Here is a 24,616-nt window from a genome sequence, read left to right as displayed (position 1 = left end):
CTGCTTCTGCTACACTGCTGTTAGGAAGCGTTTTCAATTAAACAATACGGGTAAGAAACTTTTTAACTCACAGTTTACTTTTAAAAGTGTTTTTTAAAGTTTGTAACATTTTGACTGTACGCTATTGATGCCGCCCCGTTCAGTGAGTAAAGACTTCTGTATTGCTGTACTGCTGCGGTACTGCTCTCTGTACTGAACTGCCTGACATCTTTTCTGTGGAACCTGCCTGAAAAGTAAACACTTATTAGCTTATCAGTACTTTAATGTGTTGACATATGTTTGATGTGATAAGTTTGAATCAAGTTTCGCCCCAAAAGTTCACACTTTGTGATGTTACATAACGAACTAGTCAGGTTCAGTTGGCGTGGTCAGGTTGGTTCCAGCTGTTTTGTGTATTGATAAAATGTACATGATTGGCTGTGTCTGGGTGGATGGCTGAGGCCCAGGGATGGATTGGCATCCTGTCCAGGGTGTGTTAATGCATTATGCCCAGTGATTCCAGGTAAACCGGATTCACTGCAACCTTGACCAGGATAAATCAGTGGTAAAACATAAAAATGAAATTATATTTCCAGTGTACATATTTGTCAATGATAGTTTTCACTATCTCTGTTTTCACTGGAGCCCTGACCAGGATAAAGCTTTTCCTAAAAATTAAAAAATGAAAGAATTAATATGATTCTAAATGGGTAGTATTGGTGCATATTCAACAGGGGCCAGAAATATTTCTTTTCCACCGAAGTTCTGGTGCCAGTTCCTGCAAACTAGTGAACCTTATAGAAATGAACCTATGTTTACACTGGTTTAAAAGCCCAACAATTATGTAAGTGGATGTGTGCTTTCCATCACCTGAAAACAAAATTCGAAACACACTTTAAACAACATAAACCCAAGTCCTTTGTCTGCTTTATCAGTTTGATTGACTGTACAGTTGTGTACAGTTATTACGTAGCATGTTGCACCGACATCTGTGACCGTCAAATTAATGTGACCTCAGTGGGCACTTTTTATGATTTCTATGTATGTGCACAAGCATTTTATGCATATTATGTGTTCACACACAAAAGGTTGGGACATCCTACCCACCCACCCACTGGGCACTTGCATCACAGGTTTGCTGGTTCCAGACCAACAAGATTATGGGGTCAGAACGGCACCAATTTTTCTGGCCGAGAACCTGTAATTTTGTGGTAAAAAAGCATGAAACTATTTTGGCACCAGCATTGACACCATGCTGGTGTAAATGCGATAAATGACTTATTTAGCTTTTCATCAAGCAGATTTTACACTCAGAGATGGAGCTCAAACTAACAGAACAGATAGAATTATCAGGAAAAATGTTTGAATGCACTGATGTGTTAAACTATGAGGAAATGAAATGCTGGGGTAAGAATGTGGTGGTATCTAAAAGGAAATTTCTTCAAAAATCAAAACATCAGAATCTGGTTGTATTGGTTAGAACAGATTTAAAGCAAATGGGTGGCACTGTCGCCTCACAGCAAGAAGATCTTGGGTTCAATCCCCAGGTGGGGCGGTCCGCGTCCTTTCTTTGTGGAGTTTGCATGTTCTCCCCGTGTTTGCGTGGGTTTCCTCCGGGTGCTCCGGTTTCCTCCCACAATCCAAAGACAGGCAAGTGAGGTGAATTGGAGACACTAAATTGTCCATGACTGTGTTTGATATAACCTTGTGAACTGATGAACCTTGTGTAACGAGTAACTACCGTGTCTGTCATGAATGTAACCAAAGTGTAAAACATGACGTTAAAATCCTAATAAACAAACAAACAAACATGCCATACAAGAAATAAATTGTAAAAAGAAAAAGAAATGGGTGCACACCTGAATAATCACAGTATAATAAAATATCTGTTTTGCTTATTATGCTTGTATGTTTACCCATTAGGTCCCACTGTCCTTCACAGGTCAAATTCACAGGTCAAAATAAAGCATTTGGGACATTCTTAAGTAACATGATATGTTAGGTTCCACCCTTCAGTGATGGAATGCAGGTAGCAAGCTGGAACGTGTGTGCTCATCATATGGGTAACGTACATGAATAAAAATCTTTTACAGCATCTCCGGTCTAGTGTGTGTTATGCTGGGGGGATCCCTACTGAAACTTGTTTACCTGATAACCTTCAAGACATAATCATCATCAATGAAGACTCTGGGCATGGCTGTGTTCAAGCAACAGAAAGTGGAGGATTTTTATGAAATGGGAAAGGACCTTGGAAGGTAAGTGACATGATACATGTTTGTGTGACTAGTTAACACTGCAAGACCAGAATAAAGGAAGCATGTGGTTTGACATTAAAAACTGCAGTCCTACTACATGCTTGAGTGCATTTAAAGAACGATCTAAATGACAGGTCACTGATGTTGGTCTAGAAAATTACTGTGCTGGAAGTCCTAGTCATAGCTGAAAAGAACAGAGGAGCTAACAGAAGGCTGTTGTTTGTGCTTAGCAACATGCTCAGATTGGCTGTGTTTCTCTAACGAATATTATACTCATGGACGTTAAAATGAGTGTAGTGTTATTAAAACTCAATATAGGTCAAGGCATAGGTAGGTAGGGTTGCTGACACACATCTAAGGGAGCCGAGGTTTGATTTTTGCCTCTACTCGTAGTCTCCATGTCTTCATTGCTGGGGCAGTACCCCCAAGGGTTTGTCTTTTGTAGCTTAAGTTTGTGTATTTTTCATATCTGAGCATACATAAGTAATTTTACTGAGCTTAAAGTACATTCATATACATTTTATAGAAACATATACAAACTAAAGGTAACATGTATTCTTGAGTACATGTTACAAGACGGTAAATTTTGTTCTAATCATTTCCTATTTCTAACTGTGGAGAGTCAGATCACAGACACGTGTCCAATCAGTGGCTGCTTCCTATAACCTAAAAAGCTGTATCACGTACAGAGAGCCATCCTAACCTTATAAACAGCCATTACAAACAACAGTGCTTTTGTTCTATATCTGTGTTGAAATATTTATGCAAGTAGTAATTAAGGTGAGCTTAAGAATGAGCTTAAGAAAGCCGCTAAGGTGGCGCAGCGGTAAAGTACGCTAGCTCACCAGGGTTGGGGTTTCGAATACATCGTATCGAACCTCAGCTCTACCTCTCCGACTAGGCTGGGCGGCAGTATGAACAACAATTGGCTGTTGTTCAGGGTTAGGGGTAAAAAGTCGGCTCATAGGTCCTCATAACTGGTGCAACTGCGGCCCCTGCTGGCTGAGGAATTAGGCTGATGGGGGTTTGGCCCTCCGTGCACAGTGCCTGTCAAGTATATGAACTCGACTGGTGCGGGTGAAAAATGCACTATCTGTACTGACTGTACGTGCCGGAGGGGGCGTATGTCAGTTGAGAGGCGTCCTCAGTCAGCGGTGAAGGGTCGAATCAGTATAGAGGACGCATTCAGGGTAATTACACTGACTAACTACACTGGGGGAAAAAAGTGGGGGGGGTATAAATAAAATAAAAAAAGAATGGGCTTAAGAGCTTCCTATGAACAAAATGATCAAACAAAAGTTCCATAGAAAAAAAGAATTGAATTTCATTGGCCAAAAAACCTACATGTAGAGAGAATATGGGGGGCAGTTAATGATTGAGGGCCTTGCTCAAGGGCTAAATGGCAACCTGGCATGGGTGGGGCTTGAACCCGCAACCTTCTAAATACTAATCCTGTGCCTGAACCGCTGAGCTATCACTGCTATAAAAGGCACGCTTCCCCGAGAGCTGCTCCAAGAGGCGAGGCCAGCTCTCATCACTCAACTTAAGCACAGCAACTGTGAAAACATTACTCATAGTGTCTTTTCAGCAGAATGAAGTTATAAATCCATTCATAAAGGAAGTGGGGTTACACTGCTGAATTGCTTGTACACTTTCAGGAAAGGTGTTGCCTTATGTCCAGGTGCTTATCCTTTCTTTCTGGCCTATAAACAAAGCATCACTAAAAAGATGGCATATAACAAGCTGCAATTAAGCCTGTGGAGAACTGGTTATATCACAAACATGAATAATATGCACTGTTAAATCGAATGACAAAGTCTCACGTCTGCTAATGGAAGCAGCATCTATTATCCAGGTAAGGTTATTGACAGTTCAGAGCGCAGTGGAGGTGGCATGCCCTGTAGCTAGAAGGTGGATGTCTGTTATTGTGAATATATGAGAAAAGTCACCATCTGGCGAACTTGATTTGTGTCCCACTCAACGTTCCCTCCCTCAGTTTACTGGCTGTTTATCTGACACACCCTAGTTTCAAAAAGGTACCTGAACTGTATTACACAGGGTTGTAGTGTATTGTACCGAATTGGAATGACGTCAGTAGTTACATAATCTGATTCAACTTCAACCATTTGGAGATACAGTTGAAATCATGCACTGTCGCCTCACAGCAAGAAGGTCCTGGGTTTGATCCCCAGGCGGGGCGGTCCGGGTACTTTCTGTACGGAGTTTGCATGTTCTCCCCGTGTCTGCGTGGGTTTTCTCTGGGAGCTCCAGTTTCCTCCCACAGTCCAAAAACATGCAGTCAGGTTAATTGGAGACACTGAATTGCTTTATAGGTGAATGGGTGTGTGTATGTGTGTGTGTGTCTGCCCTGCGTTGGACTGGCACCCCGTCCAGGCTGTTACTGTGTGCCTTGCGCCAATTGAAAAGCTGTGATAGGCTCTAGCACGCGACCCTAATTGGATAAGCGGTTAAGCCACTGAGTGAGTGAGTGAATGTACCACGTTTATCTACTCAAAATTAACATGCAAGTTTAAAGACCATGGGACCTTGCAGCCATAATACCATTCAGGAAGGCGACACATGCTTTCTCCTAGAGATTAATGTACTTTGGTGTGCAAAATACAAATCAGCTTAAGAACGATAACAAATGACCTTGTGACGGTATTGATATCAACAGTAAAATGTGTCCTATATTGATAGTATGTTCTGAAAGGCTCGTCAAGGATGAAGCCACTGCTCCAGAACTGCCATAAAACATTACATTTTGCAACTGCACATGGGGACAAATATCTTGCTTTTTGGACAATGTCCATTATTATGTATAGAGGAAATAGAGGAAGGCTGGCAAGCCAAAGAACATCATACTAACCATGAAGCATGGAGGGTGGCAGCATCATGTTGTGGGGGGGCTTTACTGCAGGAGGGACTGGTGCATCACAAAATAGATGGCATTATGAGGAAGGAAAATGATGTGAAGATATTGAAGCAACAACTGCATGTTTAGATTAACAGTATGTTATACTTTTCCATTGTGGGCTAGAAGTCTTAGATGTGGGCTGTGTTAGTAATCTTTACCCAAATTTATGATTTATATAGCAGGAAATCGTGCTCAGAACACAAAAAGGTCTACTGGGACAGTTTTGTTCATAAGCACTCATGTCTTAAGTGAAAGAGGAAACATCTTGTATGTGGTTTTACACAACCGTCTGAGACGTGTGAAAGCTAAGCCATTGCTACAGCTGTGTGAAATGAGCATGCTACAGAGAATAAGAGAAAGAATAATGATGTTCAGAGAATTCTTGCAAAGAAAATATCACTCACACCCAACCCAGTTACTCCTCCGTGTCCCACTCGTTGTTGTTGTTTTTTTTTCCGTGCGTTGATGATCACGTCACCTCATTTATCATTTAGAATGCATGTAAGACCTTCCACATCTCTTCCATGACGGTGATGTCTGACTGCATACATGGTTTACAGAGTCATACCACAAAGGATCGATCATCTGTGGCATGCCATACTTAGAATCGCTATTGTTCAAAAAGCATGCAAGATGTTGACATTAATTAAATATTTATAAAGCAGTGTACTGGCCACCAAGAGTAATTTAAACTGGTCAGAGGGCAGGGGAACATGCGATACCTGCTTATATAGCAATGAAATAAAAGAGTTATTATACATTTACAATAGCAGCCATGGTAAAATGAACATGACACTGAGCTGTCTCTGCTTTATTATGCATGTTTCCTTCTTTTTCTCCCAATTTTAGCTAAACAATCCACTGCTGGGGACCCCTGATGGCGTCCAAGGAGGGTGTACATTAGCCTGACACTCCCTCCGATGTGTGCGCAGTCCACCAGTCCTTTCTTATTCTCCCATGCTTTAGTGGATTTGCGTTTGAACAGCGAGCATTCGAAACCGGGAGTTCAGAATCTCGGCACTGGTGTGCTAGCGGATTATCGGATTATCCCGCTGTGCTTTTTAGCCTAAATTTTATCCCCATCATAAAGTAGCAATATTTTATTGTTTTAAAACTGTACATGCAGCAGTGGTGTATCCAGACTAAACCTCTTAACTAAGCGCACAGTGCCTGAGCTGGGCTGGGCTCACAAATACAGAAGGCGCATGGCGGTACGTGAACCAAGCTATTAGGAGGACACATATCAGTGCACCCTTAGTGATTGGCTCTGTCTGAGGGAGGGTGGTCGAAGTCCTGAAATAAATTGGTCCCCTGTCCAGGGTATGACTTGTGCCCAGTGTTTCCACTGCAGCCCTGACCAGGATAAAGGGGTTGATGCTAACAAAATCAAAATGGAATGTACTGGCAGGACATTACTTCACACTTAACTCACATGTAAAAATCATCCTGGCAGGTGTACATACAATTAAGTATGACTGTCTACTATTATTATGTAATGTTTAGTAATAAACTAGAATATTTATCCAGCATTTGTATTATTCACATGCCCATATTTACAGATGTTTTTTCTCTATAGAAGAGCATGTTTTCTGGGAACTTAAAGTTTCACACAGACTCTCAATTGGCTACTGTCACAAAGCTCTGCTTCTCATTTGCATACATCTTGGTTGTGTTTGTTTAATAAATAGTTTTTAATGAGAGTAAATGCAACAGATCTGTCAGTGTGGCTAAACAGTGGAAGGAAGTGAACTAAAACATGGAAACCGCTAACGTTAGTGTCAGTTCCTTTTTCAGGTCAAAATCCTTCTCTTTTCAGCAGATCTCCAATCCCCTAGTGTGGTCTCAGGTGGGGAAAGGGCTCTTACAAGCAAGACTGTGCGAAAGTTGTATGTAATTATAATGTAATTAAAATCCAAAAGCTTTTCATTTTACAAAACCAGTTTTCTAACCTGCGAATAAAATTAGTTATCTTTTATCATGTCAGCATTTATTACTAATTTAATGCCTGCAATTCCAAAAATGTTGGACTTAGGGTAGAAATAGTTTGTGGAATGTTACAAGACAAATAAGCTGGTGAATTGGTAGCAGGTATTGCTGTTGTGACTAATTATGACATTAACATTTAAATGTATGGCATTTAGCAGACACTTACAGCAGCAATTGAGGGTTAAGGGCCTTGCTCAGGCACTCAACAGTGGTAGCTTGGCGGTGGTGAGGCTTGAATCAGAAACCTTCTGATCACCTTCTGTCCAGTGCCTTAATCACTGTCTACCACTTTCAGCCCATCCAGAATCCAGAGAAATGTGTGTGCATAAAGAGCAATGACAAAAACTAATTTTGAATGTCTGTAATGTTTGATCAAGCATGCAACTAACATGCTTTTGTAATGACAGAACTAAACCTGTGTTAGTAAACTAAGCAAGTTTGTCACTGTACTTACACATACTAGTTAAGAATAAAGATCATTCTAGATGCACTTAAACTGGAAACTGGGATCTGACAAGTCATTTCAAATAGTTTTTGAAAATGATGGGTGTTTGTGTCAGTCTGAGTTAAAGTAGCTGCTGAAGCCGCTTAGGTGGCGCAGCGGTAAAAACACACGCTAGCGCATCAGAGCTGGGATTTTGAATACATCTGCCATCCGGCTGGGCTGAGCGGCCACATGAACAACGATTGGCCTGTTGTTCATTTAAGGGTGGGGTGTTAAGCCGGACTCCTCATGACTGATGCACTGCAACCTCTGCTGGCTGATTTATGGCGCCTGCAGAGGCGGGGAAATAGTGCGGATCAGGGTGTGTCTCTCCGTACACAAGGCTGATTCGCATATATGTACTCGCCTAGTGTGGGTGACAAAATGCATTAGTGGAGAGGAAGCGTGATGCAATCAGGCAATTGGATGCGCTGAAAAGTTGGGAGAAAAAAGGGGAGAAAATGCATAAAACAAATATATATATATTTTTTAAAAAGTAGCTGCTGAAAGTAGTGTGTTAATCGAAATGCATTTGCATGGGAGGGATAATGATCTGGGTGGGTTTTCTGACCCCACACTGAAAGAATTACAGTTTTAGCAGGGATGACTGCCAAACTGATTTCTGAATTTGACTTTCTGAACTTGACATGACTGCACGTCTTTCTAATGAAATTAAAAGCAGATGTTCCTTTTTGTTTATAGCTTACTCCTAACCATATGGGCATTTTAGTCATTCATTTTTTCTGTTATGCCTGGAGCCTCATTCAATTATAAACACCCCCAAAGACTTTCAAACAAGAACTTGCACCAGTTACAGTGGGTTCTTCAGATCACAGTTTATAGTCATGAATCTAATGTTAAGGATTCCTTTAAGCTGTGGTGTTACATTTTTATGTTCAATTAAAATATTAGGTTGGCATTACTGGGCTAAGAACTCAGGCTTGGCATGGTTAAAACCAGCAGCTGTTGGGGGTGGAAAGTCCAGAGTGACGTTTGCTTGCCTTGGGGAGGACTCGTTTCTTTCTTAGCCCCACACAGAACATTAACCATTTTGTGTCTCCATGATAGATGAGTTAATATCAAGGTCAGTTTGTAGTAACAAAAGAATGTTTTGATATGGTTTGATTTATTCATGATTTTCAGTGTGTTGCTGGTTTATTTGCCTTGTGTTATGTTTTCCCAGAAAAGTCTGGAATTGTTCATATATTATTGGGCTCTCTCCAAGAACATTTTATGCAATTTAAGACCCATTGTTCTCAATGGATTAGATTTCTTTCCTGTTGTTGCTTCTAACCAGTCCAGTTAGCATAACGTTTGACAGTCTCTGGGCTAGAACTCTACTTTAGATGTAACAGATGCAACAAACTTTTAAGATGGACCAGCAGCTGAACCACCATTTTAGTTTTTTCCTAATTTGGCCAGTCCTAAGGCTATAAATTTGATCACACTAAGCTAGATTATTATCTACATAGAGCCAACTTAAATATGCCATGTTTTCTATGGCAATGTTACTGTTATTTTATATTTTATTCACTTGTTGATGACAGTCTTGACTGTGTTCCATGGTATATGTAATGCTTTGGAATTTTTTGTGTCCTCTTGATACCTTTCAACAATAAGATATTTGATGCTTTGTAAGCTCTTTGTGGATCATGGCTTTTGCTGTAAGATACAACTATATGTCAATACATTTCAGGGAAGTCCTAGTAGAGAAGCTGAACTTGGGGTTAACTATGGGGTTAATCAAAGTCACTTTTATTGATGGCAGGTGTCACTGACTACTATTTAATAATTAAATGTGATTGACTCATTCTGAATGCAGAAACATCCCCAAAGATAAGAGGGTGTGCGCACTTATGTAACCATAGTATTTTAGGTTTTTTCACTCTAAACAATTCCAGTTTGTTTTCCAGTTGAGTTGCACAGATTATAGGTCACTTTAAAGGTGGAAATTATTGTAACCTGAAAATCTGTTACTCAAAGAGAACTCTGTACATCAAGTTCATACAGAAACTGTGAGTTTTCTGGATCCAAACTCATCAAAAAAAAAAAAACAGCTGATGTGTGCCGCTTGTTGATCTACGTCATAGCTTGTTTTCAGGAAAAAACAAATGTTGAATTCTCCATGACAACAGTGAAAAGAACCAGCCAGACCACAAGCAGTAATTCACATAACCCCTCTAAATTTGGTGACGTGGCATTTAGTGACGCTGGCCCCAAGTTGTGGAATAGTATTCCTTTTGAGTTACGTGCTTGTTCATCTGCTACCGTGTTTAAAACCTGTGACCCAGAACTGTGCTGTGTTGGGTGTTGTGAAAGGTGCTTTTCAAATGAAATTGTATTATTATTATTATTACTACTACATAACAATCCGCAAAATATGCAAAAGCCAACAGGGTGTGGAGGTGCATTAGTGCCCACAGCATGGTTGACTTGCATATGTGTTGACGTGGAGGTGTATATTGGGATTTTTGAAAGACACATATTGTCATCAAGGTCACTTCTTTCCATGGAAAATCTATGGTTATTTTAGCTAGACAATGTCAAGCCTCATTCTGTATGCATTACCACAGTCTGGCTTTGTAAGCAAAGAGTGTGGTGTATCAAGCAAAAATGGGCAAGTGGGAATTCCACTTGCAAAACTGCATCAATTATGGTCCTTAGTTCCCAAACGATTAAAAAGTGTAATTAATATGAAAGCTGATGTAAAACAATGGTAAAATGAAACTGCCCCAACTCCAACCATGCATCATCTATTTTTAATAATAAGCGAGGATTTGTAAAAAAAATAAAATAAATAAATAACATTTTTTACCAGCTGTTATATATCGTCACATCACCAAGCCTCAATTTACATACAGGAACATCCGATTTGGCAAGACTGTTGTCAGAAAACCCCTAGCACATTTTAGACAGGAAACAGCTTCCCATTTCCACTTCGCTTCTCACATAGTGACCCCTTCACCCCCACACTATCTGCATTCCTGAGCCAGCCATCTGAAGTGCGCACTGATGCTGCTGTGTCTTAATGGTCTAGACTGATAAAGTAATGGAATAGGAGGTTTATAAGTGATGGAGAGTATCAGAGGTGGTTCTATTTAGTAAACTCTGATACAGCTTCCTACTTGTACATTCCACTTGGAATGCTCTGGTGATGCAGCCTGACATAGCTGCAAAGATGAACTCTGACACAGAGAGGTATTTCCTATATCTGTTCTCTTTGTTTAGTGTTCATTATTTTAGGCATAGCTTGGGACAGATGAAATTGTGGCAATTTGTGCATAGAATATGACTAGTAGACTAAGGCACAAGTTATTCTCATGATTAATGGTAAAAAAAAACACACACTTTTCTAAACCGCCTGCTCCAGCTTCACAGCATTTAGCAGATGATTTTATCCAAAGGAGCATACAATTCTAAGTTGGTCATAAATTAATCTTGAATCATGATATTGTAGAACCACTTGTGCAAGTTGCCAAGAATCATGTTGACTTGAATGTTTTTTACCCGAGACGGTTATTCTGAATACCAGCAAGCAATGTTGTAAGAATGCAGAAGGAAGCAAGGGTTTCACACAGTGGTAGTGTGAGTAGGAGGACATTTCTGTACTTTTTTATTCTGTCAAATTGTGTTCTTCCTACTCCAAACGTCCCATCTAATGCTGACCAGATGAAGGGTTTTCTCTCAGACATTTACTCTGTGGGAGGTGATTTGATTCATAAAGATGAATACTGTGGTGTGATATACAATAGTAAATAGTTCTCATTCATTATTTTAGTAATGCAAAATATTTACTAAATTCTTGCCAGGTATCACATTGTTCTACAATACTTTCATTTCCTTGTCATCAACCGGTTTATCCGGGTCAGGATCATGGTGGGTCAGGTTTCACCAGGAAACACTGGGCACAAGGCAGGAATATCCTGGACAGGGCACCAATCCATTACAGGGCTTAACCCCCTCTCCCTGAGCAGTTCCCACCCTACCAGTTACTGTGTCAGTCACAAATTTATGCACACATTAAAAAGTACATTTTTAATGTTTAATTAAAACTTCATTCATTTATTTGGAGCCCTTTATGAATAAAATTCTATTCCACTCTAGTCTCTACTTTTTGATCATGGTGTCATGATAGCTGGTTAAGTGTCTTCACAGACATCATTGGCTATGTGTCGTTGGGGAGATAACTGAACAGCCTAGCCATTGGGAGTTTCACTTGTCAGTGCACTCTCAGTGCCGGTCCGAAGCCTGGATAAAAATAGGAGGGTTGCATCAGAACATCCAGGCCATCAGGCCATCCAACATAAAAAATGTGCCAAATATTGTATGCAAACCAAAAGGATCCGCTGTAGTTACCCCTAAATACTGGAGCAAAAAACAAACAAACAAAAAGTGTAAATGATCTGTCTAAATGCTGAAGCCTTGTGTCTACTGGTTTTAATGTGTATTTCAAAGTCATATCGCCCAGCTGTACACTACACCATTCTACACCGTCGCAAATTTAACAATGCTGCTGTATTTTGGTAAAACACTATATGGCTATATAATGATGTTGACACCCCTTCTGATTATTGCTTTCAGGTTTTTAGCCATGATTATAGAAAAAGGTGTTGAAATGAGATGTCCAACAACAAGCTTATGGTCAGGTGTCCACATACTTTTGGCCATATCATGTATAAGAAAATGCTAGTTTTAATATCATAAACAACTGTATATGCTGATTTCTTTTACCGCATACATTACTGATGTAATTCTAACCAGTTTTTTTTGTTTTTTAGTGGGCAGTTTGCTATAGTGAAACAGTGTAGGGAGAAGAGTACAGGTGTGGAGTATGCTGCAAAGTTTATAAAGAAGCGGCAAAGCAGAGTAAGCAGAAGAGGAGTCCGCCGAGAGGAAATTGAAAGGGAGGTGACCATTCTACAGCAGCTTCAGCACCCCAACATTATCTCGCTGCATGACGTCTATGAGACCCGTACTGATGTGGTGCTTATTCTGGAACTGTAAGTGACAAACTTAAATCCTGCATACAGCCTGTTACATAATTCTTCATTTTGATATGTAAAGCTGTAATAAGTGAAGTTTGAGTTGGTCCTGGTTGGACCAGGTTTGAAAGAGAGTCACCTGCATTTCACCAACACAGAGTGCAGTTACAGTGTATTATTCCATTAATTCATTCATTCATTCATTCATTTCAAATCAAGCATTTCTTTCCATTTGATTTTTGCCGATTTATTTTTGTATTTTTAAACTGTTGTATCTGTGCCATGTTTTGTCCTGTACAGCACTTACATAGGACACAGTTCTGGACTGTAGGCAGGCCAATCAAGCACTGTGCTTACAAAGCCACACTGCATTAGTGCATGCAGAATGATGGCCTGGCATTGTCCTGCTAAAATAAACATATACTTCCTGGAAAAAAGCATTGCATTAATGGCAGCATATGTCTCTCTATTATCCAAACATACGTCTCTTTGTCAATAACCTGCAAACACACACATGCAGTTGACCCATGCCATGGGTACTGATGCACCTTCATACTGACAGATATTGCCTGGATAGTTCTTTGTGCCGTAAGCACAGAAACTCAACATACATTTTTCTCCAAAACAAGCTAAAATGTAGAGTCATCTGACCTCAGCATGTTTTCATTGTCCTTTGGTCCAACTGAGGTGAGCTCGGGCCCAGAGAACTCTGCTGATTTGATGAGCGGATTTCTCTTTGTGTTATAGAGTTTCAATTTGCATTTCTTGATACAGCGATAGACTATGTTAAAAGTGATTTTCTGAGGTACTTTTGGCAATGGTTTTCTGAAGTACCCTTGGGCCCATGTGGCTATATTTATTACAGTAGCACAATGCATTGCCATCTGAGGTCTCAAAGGTCATGTATACTCAACAGTGGTTTGTTGCCTTTTTTCTTTGTCAGATTCCCTGAATCTTTTTACACTATTATGTACGGTACATGGTGAAAGGTCTAGTTTATTTGCAATCTTGCATTAAGATATGTTCTTTCAAAGTTTGGCACACAACCCATCTTAATTTAGCCATTGGTGGAGCTCCTTAAATACCCAACCATGATACCCTCACCTGTTACTATCTCACCTGCTTATTGTGAAATATTTAGTGTGAAACAGTTGAAACAACTTGAATATCATAAAATTTTTTACTCTTTTTTAAAACCTTGCTCATGTCTTAACTTTTTTGAGCTGAGTTTATATTTACACAATACAATTAAGTTGGTCTGACAAAACAAGTGTTTTTGTACTTTTTAGTTAAATAAGGTTCAAGAAAATTGATTATTGCTTTTATTGCATTTTATAAAATGTCCCAACTTTTGTCCCAACTGAGTTTGTATATATATGTTATATACTGTATATATAAATAATTTTGAACTGCATGTGATGTATATTTTGCATTTAATGTTAACATTATATAATTGGTTAATTTTGTAATGGAGGCAAGTAGTTTAGTTTATTTCTTCATCTTTTGTAGGGTTTCCGGAGGGGAACTTTTTGATTTCCTGGCCCAGAAGGAATCTCTAAGTGAAGAAGAGGCGACAGAGTTTATTAAACAGATTCTTGATGGAGTCCAGTACCTGCACTCCAAAAAAATCGTACATTTTGATTTGAAGGTATGTGTCCAATTGTTATTGTTCATCTTAAACTATTTGGTCTGAGGTGTCTGCAGAAATGTTTTAGCACACTAGACATTTCTTTTATATGTTTGAAATTATGTACTACATCTTGGAAAGTGAGCACACAAACATAGTAAAAGCAAGCAACATTCAGTAAGAGTAAGTAGGTAGGAAGTAAAACAACATAGAACAATAATAACACAGTGACTATAATGGCAGAAGAATTGCTTTAATTAGAGGAACAATGAACAAGCTAATAAAAAGTCGGAAGACCAAAACAGACGACAGTGTGCTCTAGAAAAACACTATCCATATGGTCACTAGGAGTCAACAGCACCTAATGATAATATCACTAATTATAACATTAATAATAATAATTGTTTCAACATCTTGTCCATTTTCACTGATAAATGAGGTATAGGAGGGTGACAGTGTACAGATTAACAGATTGACTAGTCAGTAAATGTAAACCCACAATGTTCATCTGTTTAGAGTAGCTTTAGAGTTGTAGCTTATGAAATTATTAACATATGTAACAGATTAATAAGGTGCTCAGTGAGTGTGCATATAGCATTTATTTTTCTTCCTTTTGTATAGTATTTACTATATCAGTCGGCATTGCACCTCAAAAGCATATTTACTGATTGAGCACAATTCACTTTCTTGTAATGCTAAAGCAATTTTTACAATGACTAATTACAGCACCAGTGTAATCACTTTAACCTGTAGCAGTTTACCTAAATAGACATGAAGCAGGTCTAAAAGTGAAAAGGTTTTGCAGCCTTTTCTTTTAGCTTAAACACATTTCACTGCAGGTATCTATCCACATTTATTAACTTTAACATACTGTATGGTCCAAAATGACACGAAACTGGAAGTGTTGCTATGGTAGCAGATCGTTTTTGTGATGGCCTTTTAGACAATCTGTCCTGCTCTGCACTTTGTTGCCTAGCAAGACACAGTGTTTTAAAACTTAAAAGTAAAATCTGCACAGGGGGCCTGTGAAAAATGTTCTCGATGGCGAAGAATATTGAGACGTTTCTTAAATAGAGTTTGGTAGTGCAGATGGTAGTTTAAGTGCAGTGCAGTTTCCCAATTGTATTTTCAAATACACAATTTGGACTAACTGTGCCGGTAAAATATCTGCCAAATTCATCTGTTAACATGATAGTTAGATGTAATCAAACCTGCGTGTCAACATCATAACAGCGTGAAGTGCAGGTATAGATATGATCTTAATATAAGTTAAATGTTCTCTACATGCTATTATTAAACAAAGGACAGGTACAACTTTTTAATGTTCATTGTTCTTGTTGTAGCCTTTGAGATGTTGGTTAGATTAAAGCCATTATTATTGTTCTTGTTGTAGCCTAGCGGTTAAGGTACTGGATTAGTAATCAGAAGGTTGCTGGTTCAATCCCCACCACTTCCAGGTTGCTGCTCTTGGGCCCTTAAGCAAGGTCCTTAACCCTTAATTGCTCAGACTGTATACTGTCCCAGTACTGGAAGTCACTTTGGACAAAGGCATCTGCTAAATGCAGAAAATGTAAATGTAATCCTGGTCATCGCCGCAGTGGTGGACTAGTGTAATAGGCTATATATAGCTTTGGTCGGCTATGCATTATGCGGCTTTATTAAAACTGTCCATTCACTCCCCTAAGCTGTTTATCTGTTTGCATTCATATTCACACTTGTGCAGAGTGCTGTTTGACCTGATTGCAATTAATCTGAGTTTATTAGCCACACATGATAAGGGAAGTTTGGCATGATCTGCCTGATAACCTGCATCCTGTTTACTAATAGCTTCATATTCTTCACTTTCACTTTTACAGCTTCCATCAATGAATGATTAGAGTTATTTTAACTTATATTATTCAGGCTGTGCAAACCGAACATACCATACATTTGTAGAGAGTCTAGAGGCACAGCAGCACAGCTCGATTTGGTGTCACAACATTCTAATTTCTGAGGTTCTGGGTTCCTGTAGATATTCTGCTTTACTCTTACCTCCCAAAAACAAGCAGGTGTCAAAAACCAATCATTTTGCTTATTCGAAGTGACAATCTGCATTTCATGTTATAACAGCAGTCACTGTTTTTTGACATCATATTGTCTAGGTAACAGTTCATTAGAATTTATTGTCATATTTTTGGATTTCAGCCTGAAAATATTATGCTCCTGGATAAAAACGTCCCAAAGCCACGGATCAAACTTATAGACTTTGGCTTGGCACATAAGATTGAAGATGGCGCTGAGTTTAAAAACATATTTGGGACACCAGAATTTGTGGGTAAGTCAGAATGGGGGAGAGTATAACATATTATTATCTTTATACTGTACTGTACAGACATTTGTACTGAAGCACTATCATTGTGCAATACACTTATCATTGTGTATTATTTATGTACTGTATTATATCTTTTATGTGTGAAGTGAAAGACGGGTTTCCATTATACGTAGTGTATAGTGTATAGTCTTAATCATATTCAATAGAACATTTATACTGTTTTCATTGTTGTCATCTTGCATTTTACATTTTCAGCTCCAGAAATTGTCAACTACGAGCCTCTGGGATTAGCAGCAGACATGTGGTCAGTGCACATTCATTGGCTGGTACTTTGCATTTTGCAGAACACAAGCATCAGTATATTGCATGGCTTAATCTTGCATTTTTCTGATCTTTCTCTTTCTACGCAGGAGCATTGGAGTCATCACATACATCCTGTAAGTGTGAACTCACCGTTTCAGGTGTTAACTGAGGAGGCTGGTGTGACAGACCCAGATTATTTCTTAAATAGGCTAATTGGAATTTCATTAGAGTTATACTAATTTTAATTTGTCTTAACTGGTTACTGTTTCTAAGTATTCAATATTAAATACCTTGATGTACTACATTTATAACATGCAAATCCTGGTAAATATACACCAATCGGCCATAACATTAAAACCATCTCCTTGTTTCTACACTCACTGTCCATTTTATCAGCTCCACTTACCATATAGAAGCACTTTGTAGTTCTACAATTACTGACTGTAGTCCGTCTGTTTCTCCGCATGCTTTGTTAGCCCCTTTTCATGCTGTTCTTCAATGGTCAGGACTCTCCCAGGATCACTACAGAGCAGGTATTATTTAGATGGTGGATCATTTTTAGCACTGCAGTGACAATAACATGGTGGTGGTGTGTTAGTGTGTGTTGTGCTGGTATGAGTGGATCAGACACAGCAGCGCTGCTGGAGTTTTTAAATACCATGTCCACTCACTGTCCACTCTGTGAGACACTCCTACTAGTTGGTTTCCCTTGTAGATGTAAAGTCTATTGCTGCTGTTCATGCTGGTCATCTTCTAGACCTTCGTCAGTGGTCACAGGATGCTGCCCACAGGGCGCTGTTGACTGGATGTTTTTGGTTGGTGGACTATTCTCAGTCCAGCAGTGACAGTTAGGTGTTTAAAAACTCAATCAGCATTGCTGTATCTTATCCACTCATACCAGCACAACACACACTAACACACCACCACCATGTCAGTGTCACAGCAGTGCTGAGAATGACCCACCACCCAAATAATACCTACTCTGTGGTGGTCCTGGGAGAGTCCTGACCATTGAAGAACAGCATGAAAGGGGGCTAACAAAGCAGGCAGAGAAACAGATGGACTACAGTCAGTAATTGTAGACCTACAAAGTGCTTCTATATGGTAAGTGGAGCTGATAAAATGGACAACGTGTGTAGAAACAAGGAGGTGGTTTTAATAATATATATATGGACACCTGACCATGAACTTACTGGACATTCCGGTTTAAAACAATAAGCATTAATATTAAGTCCACCCACCTCTCCCTTTGCAGCCTTAACAGGTTTTCCATAAGATTTTAAAGTTTGTCATCTTGTGCCCATTTAGTCTACAGTGCATTTGTTAGCATTTATAAGGTCAGGCACTGTTGTTGAATGTGAAGACTTGGCTCACAATCATTGTTCCATTATAATTTATTAAACCCTTTGATTGCCAGAAGTGAAAACTTTTTTTCTTTTAACTTTCCAGATTAAGTGGTGCATCACCATTTCTAGGCGAGTCCAAACAGGAGACTCTTGCAAACGTTTCTGCTGTGAACTATGACTTCGATGAGGAATTCTTCGGCAGCACCAGTGAGCTGGCTAAATGCTTTATTAGACAGCTACTCAATAAAGACACAAGGTGAGGGGACAAAAATGGCACTGCAGTCCGAAAAAGGTCGATGGACCTGTTTCAGAATGTTTTAAAAGAGAATCAGGATTTACGTTTTTAGATTAAGAGAAAAGTTTGTGCTGCTCACATTCTGAGAACTTGCTCAAACATGTCAGTATTTAATCAGCAAACAGTAAGGAACGGTCTTGAGAAAATGCCCAGAGGAAATATGTGTTTAAAAGCACACACTTTAGCAGTAATAGTTGTGCTAAATAGTTACCATGCCTACTATTGTAGTGCTCTTGTTATTTATAATTGGCTTTTTTGTCATTTACAGAAAGAGGCTAACAGTAGAAGGTGCTCTCAGCCACCCCTGGATAAAGGTAACTATCTGGAGGATTGTGCATAAGACAGCATGTGTTTTTTTACTTGTGTGTTTTTATTGTTTCGTTGGTAACCTAACCTTATGCAACATTTCTTAAAATCACTGCCATTGCCATTGGCTTCCCATTGTGGCAATAACAGTCCACTTTTCATTTTGGATTCAGCCAGCCAAATGCAGGTTTTATAAAAGAGGAGAAAGACTAATGCAGACACAAAACACTGAGAGTGTTTGTTTTAATAGTGCAGAAATGAGAACTGGTTTTCACAATATGGTAAGCTGCTCAGAGTGCCTGCGACAATCCAGTTGTCAAAAAAGGAGAGAAAGGAAACTCAGAACAAGCCAGGGACAGCAATGCACAAGCGTCACCCCAACCCCACCAACTTGCACAGCCCATGTCCAGCATCGGTCCATCCGTGGGGTCTGCTCCCGCCATGTTCCCAGGACAAAGACAAACGTGTGCTGGCCTTACAGAAAACCAGACTGGTCTAAGCCGGGCATTATGATTTCAAAAGAACAGCAAGTTGGCAACAGATGAGCTATGACAAACTGTAAAAAGAAACCATTATAAATAGAAACACTTCCACCTGGAGCAAATTAACGCTCAACAAGGCACAGATGACAGTTAAAGGGAACCGACACATCAATCATCTGCGCCTCCATGCCTTCTCTGCCGGCCATATTTGGGAAGGCAGAAGGATATGATTCAGTAACCGATTCCTTACATTTCTACAGTATTGTATTTTAAATAGTCTTCATACACAGTCACCCTGTCTCTGTTGTCCACCTTACTCAGTCAAACAAACAAAAACAAACCCATTTAGCACTGTGTGTACTCAGAGATTACCCTGTCTCACCCCACCAGTTAACCTGCATGGATATTTCTTGCATAATGGAAGTGTTTGGTCAAAAAACCTATAATGCCATTGACTGAACAGTGATCTGACCTCAGTGTGGTTTGATTTGATCCCTTTAATCTCCTTTACACTAACATGCATTCCACTGCCCACCTCCCAACCTATAATTGAGTGCTGTGACTGCAAAACACTTTACAGGTCACACACTTACCTAATTTTTCCTTTGGTTCCTATCTCTAAAGTCCCATGGGCATGTGGGCAACAGCATCTCAACACAGAGGCAAACTGCACCGCATCAGTTAAAGACCAAACACCTAAAGGAGTACACCATCCACTCTCACTGCAGCATCCCACCCAACAAAACCTATATCAACTTTGAGCGCTTTGCCCAAGTAGTGAATGATATCTCACTCATAGATACCAGCCTGGAGGAGGTAGCCAAAAAACGAGAGTGTGTTCAGGAGGATGTTGAAGCTTTTCTTTCCACCTATAATAAGAAGGAGGTCTGGTACAGAGAGGAAAGTGCGAGTGTGGGACGGGAACTCTCACAGCTTCGTTACGAGCTCCGTAAGGTAGTGGCTTTAAGGAAGGATCTTCAGCAGGACATTATGGCTACAGAAACCAGCCTAGACAGCATCAGTGACTGTTACTTAGAGAGACAAGCTCAGCTTAGCTCTCTGAGAGAGGAGCTACATACTGAACTGTGCTGGCTCCAGGGAGTAATGGGCTCCTTAAAGGTAGATGTGGAGAATGGAAAATGATGATCCACTCCTGCCCTCAAGAACCAGGTGAACCAGGGTCTCCTGGAGTTGCTGAGAAGAGCTTGCAAAGGAGAGTTACAACAGCCAGTCTTTAATTTAAAAGCATGTTTCTGCACAATTTCGTATACAATGCACCCATATTACATTCACTTTGCACATGTAACACTTGAAAAAGCATTACAGTATTTTTTATTTACAATAGCATTTATTAGTTCCAGTCATATTTGTGTATTATTTCTAAAAGCAGTACTAAAATTAGGCATGCACCGATATTAATATCAAAGCTTTGGGTATCGGACAAAGTCTAACGTTGGTCTAATACTGACTTTGTTTCACATTAATAACTGCAAATGCTTATGATAAAAAATGTATATATGAACATGCTGATTTGCTGCTATATCATTACACTTACATTTCAATATCATTACATTAAGAGCTTCAAATAATTATCCTCACTAACTTCTTTTTGGACGATATCATCAAAGTAAAATTACATGGTATATGGTAATAAATATATCACCCTACATCATTGTACAGCTTTTGGTAATTGTTGTGTACTAAAACACTTGTGTTTAGAGCAATGTGCATCTAAATGTGCAGCAGTTTTAACTCTTTTGTAGTAAGCCTGGCAATATTAACTTATGTGAGATATAGACTGATTAGTTTTAGATAAAGGGGGTTAAAACAAAATTGAAATTAGGTGTACATAAAAGAACGAAAAAAAACATTTACATCCCTTTTTATTTCACACTGATTTAATCACCACATTTCTACAAACTTTCTGATTCCCTGTGCTATTGCACACACTGGATAACAGTTATTTGTATGATCTGTGTAGTTGCACATCATTAAAAATGATATTTAACATATTCTGTAAAACATTATTGTAAAACATTATTGTATTTATTTAGGAGATAAAGTTATCCAACCTTGTGAAACACTTTCTGTCACTTTGGAGGAACTTTAGCCTTATTGCACACACTGCTCATTTTTCGTGCATAAAATGTTTGTTACCATGTGCAGCACTCCCACACTATTCAAAACAGTTGCCATTGCCATTTTTCTTTCTTATTTTTAGAAACTTTTTTATTTGCCTTTTGCCAGACAGTTTTTGTTTAAAAGTGTGCATTTGATTTGTCTGTCTGTAGAACATTGTTCTAACAAGGTGTGCTTTTTGAAAATGTTGAACAAGATGTTTAGCCATAGTTCTCTTTTTTTCTGAGCTGTTTTTGCTGAGATCGTGAACCAATGTAATTTGCCTGTAACTGACTTCCCTTACTTTAATTTACTTTCATATATAATCCAAGTTGTACTATAAATTTCATATTTATTGTGATTAGCCAAAAGTTAGTCATAAACATCACTGTGATGAATGTTCCTTGATTATTACTTTCTTTCTTTTTATTTTCTTTCTTTCTTTCTTTCTTTCTTTCTTTCTTTCTTTCTTTCTTTCTTTCTTTCTTTCTTTCTTTCTTTCTTTCTTTCTTTCTTTCTTTCAAAGAACATTAACTAAATAAAAAGTCAACAATTTTCCTCACAGATTTGCTCAGCTTTTTTGATATATATGTGGGGAAAAGGTCAAATAAAAATGTAGATTCACATAATCTCAAGGGTAATGTGGTTAATTTTTTTGTGTTTATATTACCTAAAATAAGAATCTTAAGACTCTTCTATATGAAATGATTCTCACCTTCATATTAATTCTGTGTTTAATTGATCTTTTTTATTTTTTTAGCCTTTGGACCACAGGCAAGCACTGGTGCGCAGACAGTCTGTAGTCAACATTGAGAATTTCAGAAGACAACATGTCCGCCGCAGGTGGAAGGTAACCTACTACAGCCAGTTGTATCTGAACTGTGTGCTGAACTGTTAGTAACAGCATGACATAAACCTCTGTTAAATGTCAAGCCATTAAGCAAATACAATTTAAACACATGGTTACTTAAGTTATGAGGTGCAGTGCATTTTTTTGCCCCTCAATCTGGTCCATTGCTGCAGACACCTGTACCTAACACATGCCCCCTCAGACAAGTGTGCAGTTGTCAAACACCTGTCAGATACAGGTTCACAAAGAGAAGTATCATGTACAAAGTGTCACGCACTGCTTGCCATTATTATTATTCACCATCTCTGTGTAGGTGCCTTTGCCCAGCCAGCAGAGACTGCCATTGCTGCAGTAATGAAGAATCCCTTTTACCATCCCTCCCACATAACACCTTAATTTCCTTCGGGATTAGTCCCTAATTGCCTTTGGGATAATAAAGTATCTATCTATCTATCTATCTGTCTGTCTATCTATCTATCCATCCATCCATCCATCCATCCCAACAGACACAGCCAATCATGTCTGTGGAGTTGCCTGGCCTGTTGATAACACAGAGATTCCAATTTGATTTTCGAACGTTGTGGGCTAGCACATTTTACTGCCACCTGAATGAATACGACCCCTGAACTTTATCCCGCACATTGCCTTTTTACTGATAATACGTTGACCTTGTAGTTTTTGTTCTCACATTGATTCTTCTTCTTCTCTTACATAGTTCTCCTTCAGGATTGTTGCTCTTTGTAACCATTTGACACGTATGATGAAGAAACCAGAAGTAAGTATCATATTCACATTCTACCTACTAAATCATGCCTCTACTGGAAATGAATTACTGAGGGCTATTATAATGTTAAATGTTATAATAATGTATAATGTTAAATTTTACGGACATTCAGACCTCATTCAGGTCAAAATGTGGAGTTTTTTCTACATGCATGCTATTTTTGTTCATAGATATTCATTGAAACTAAACATATAGAATGATGATAACTTATTTATGCACTACTTGTACACAAGTATTTGGACATCCAAACATCACAACATGTTCTTAAATACTTCATATCACAACTTTGAACATTAATATAAAGTAGTTTCTTCCAGTATAGACCCAAAATGTTCACAGAAATTATGTTTCAGTATGACTGTGAAAGCGACCAGGAGGAGGACGTGTTGATAAAGAGACCCAAGACCAGGAAAAGGAGCAGCACCTCCTGAGGTTCATCAGGGCCACTTCATCATGATAAAGCTTCTGCAGTAGGCAATAAGACGCCAGTCTCAGAAATACAATGATGTGAAACTTTTCAGGAAGGGCCTTCAACATGTTCACAACTCATAAAGATAAAATGATTAGTAAGTGAGTCTGAATAATATGCATATATATGCCTTGGACAGATTCAGACATGGAAATGGATGATGCAATAAGTGCCAATGGGGTGATTTTAAAATAATGTGTCTAAAGCTGTGCAGAATAGTAATGAATGTTTTATATTTGTTATGAGTGCAATGATTAATGTAACATGAAACCTTCTTTTAAGTTTTAAGCTTTCTGAAACCTTCCATTTGCATTAATTGAAGACTTTGGAGTCCGCTGCTTGAAAGGTGTCTGCTGTCTTAATACAGTCTAATTTTAACATATTGACACCCCTGGTCAAATTCCAGATAAGAATAAGTTAGCACATCTTAACCCTTTTTTTTTTTTAACAAAATGGGGATGTGATATCTCTTATCTCCCCCTATATTTTAAATTCACCAAATGAAAATGAATAGTCATTTAGTATGAGGATATCAACAAAACATGGATTTTTATTAAAAGAGCATGACATTTTGTATTAGACTGTACACTGGCATCAAGCATAACATTATGACCACCTCCTTGTTTCTACACTCACTGTTCATTTTCTCAGCTCCACTTACCAATTAGAAGCACTTTGTAGTTCTACAATTACTGACTGTAGTTGTCCATCTGTTTCCCTACATACTTTTTTGCCTGCTTTCACCCTGTTCTTCAATGGTCAGGACCCCCACAGGGCTACTACAGAGTATGTATTATTTGGGTGGTGGATCATTCTCAGCATGGTGGTGGTGTGTTAGTGTGTGTTGTGCTTAGGGCTGGACGATATGGCTAAAATTTATATCACGATATAACTCCTAATTTCGGTCGATACGATATAATTCCGATATCGATATGAATAATAAAAATTTCAGAAAAACTGCCAAAAATACCAAAATTGGATGCCGGTACCTGCGAACCTCTTTTCTGGTTTCTGGCTAAAAATACAAGCTGAATACACCACTGAATTAGTCCTTCATCTCTTATCAGCTATTTCATCTGCTTCTTTTTCGACTGTAGACCATGGCAAAGCCAGACAGTTTTC

At 38.9% G+C, this 24,616-nt stretch overlaps 1 protein-coding gene across 1 annotated transcript; it reads left to right on the top strand.

The window, feature by feature from the left end:
* The first annotated feature begins 2,108 nt into the window (after nt 1-2,108).
* On the top strand, nt 2,109-24,141 carry dapk2b (death-associated protein kinase 2b). Its single transcript, XM_063002087.1, has 11 exons — nt 2,109-2,234; nt 12,400-12,621; nt 14,113-14,251; nt 16,415-16,544; nt 16,797-16,845; nt 16,952-16,978; nt 18,294-18,446; nt 18,754-18,799; nt 22,152-22,241; nt 22,957-23,016; nt 23,379-24,141. The coding sequence occupies exons 1-11, from the start codon at nt 2,158-2,160 to the stop codon at nt 23,454-23,456; spliced, it is 1,071 nt and encodes a 356-aa protein (XP_062858157.1). The 5' UTR covers nt 2,109-2,157; the 3' UTR covers nt 23,457-24,141.
* Nucleotides 24,142-24,616: the final 475 nt, after the last annotated feature.

The sequence above is a fragment of the Trichomycterus rosablanca genome, chromosome 1 (genome assembly GCF_030014385.1).
Source record: "Trichomycterus rosablanca isolate fTriRos1 chromosome 1, fTriRos1.hap1, whole genome shotgun sequence".
NCBI lineage: Eukaryota > Metazoa > Chordata > Actinopteri > Siluriformes > Trichomycteridae > Trichomycterus > Trichomycterus rosablanca.
The sequence above is the reverse complement of the archived record's forward strand: the minus strand, read 5'-3'. Positions and strand labels throughout refer to the sequence as shown.

Bases quoted from the DNA above. Each gene is read 5' to 3' on its own strand.
- dapk2b (XM_063002087.1), top strand. From the start codon at position 2,158: ATGAAGACTCTGGGCATGGCTGTGTTCAAGCAACAGAAAGTGGAGGAT. The intron at 16,846-16,951 runs GTCAGTGCACAT...CTTTCTACGCAG, and splicing joins GGATTAGCAGCAGACATGTG to GAGCATTGGAGTCATCACAT. The intron at 23,017-23,378 runs GTAAGTATCATA...ATTATGTTTCAG, and splicing joins GTATGATGAAGAAACCAGAA to TATGACTGTGAAAGCGACCA.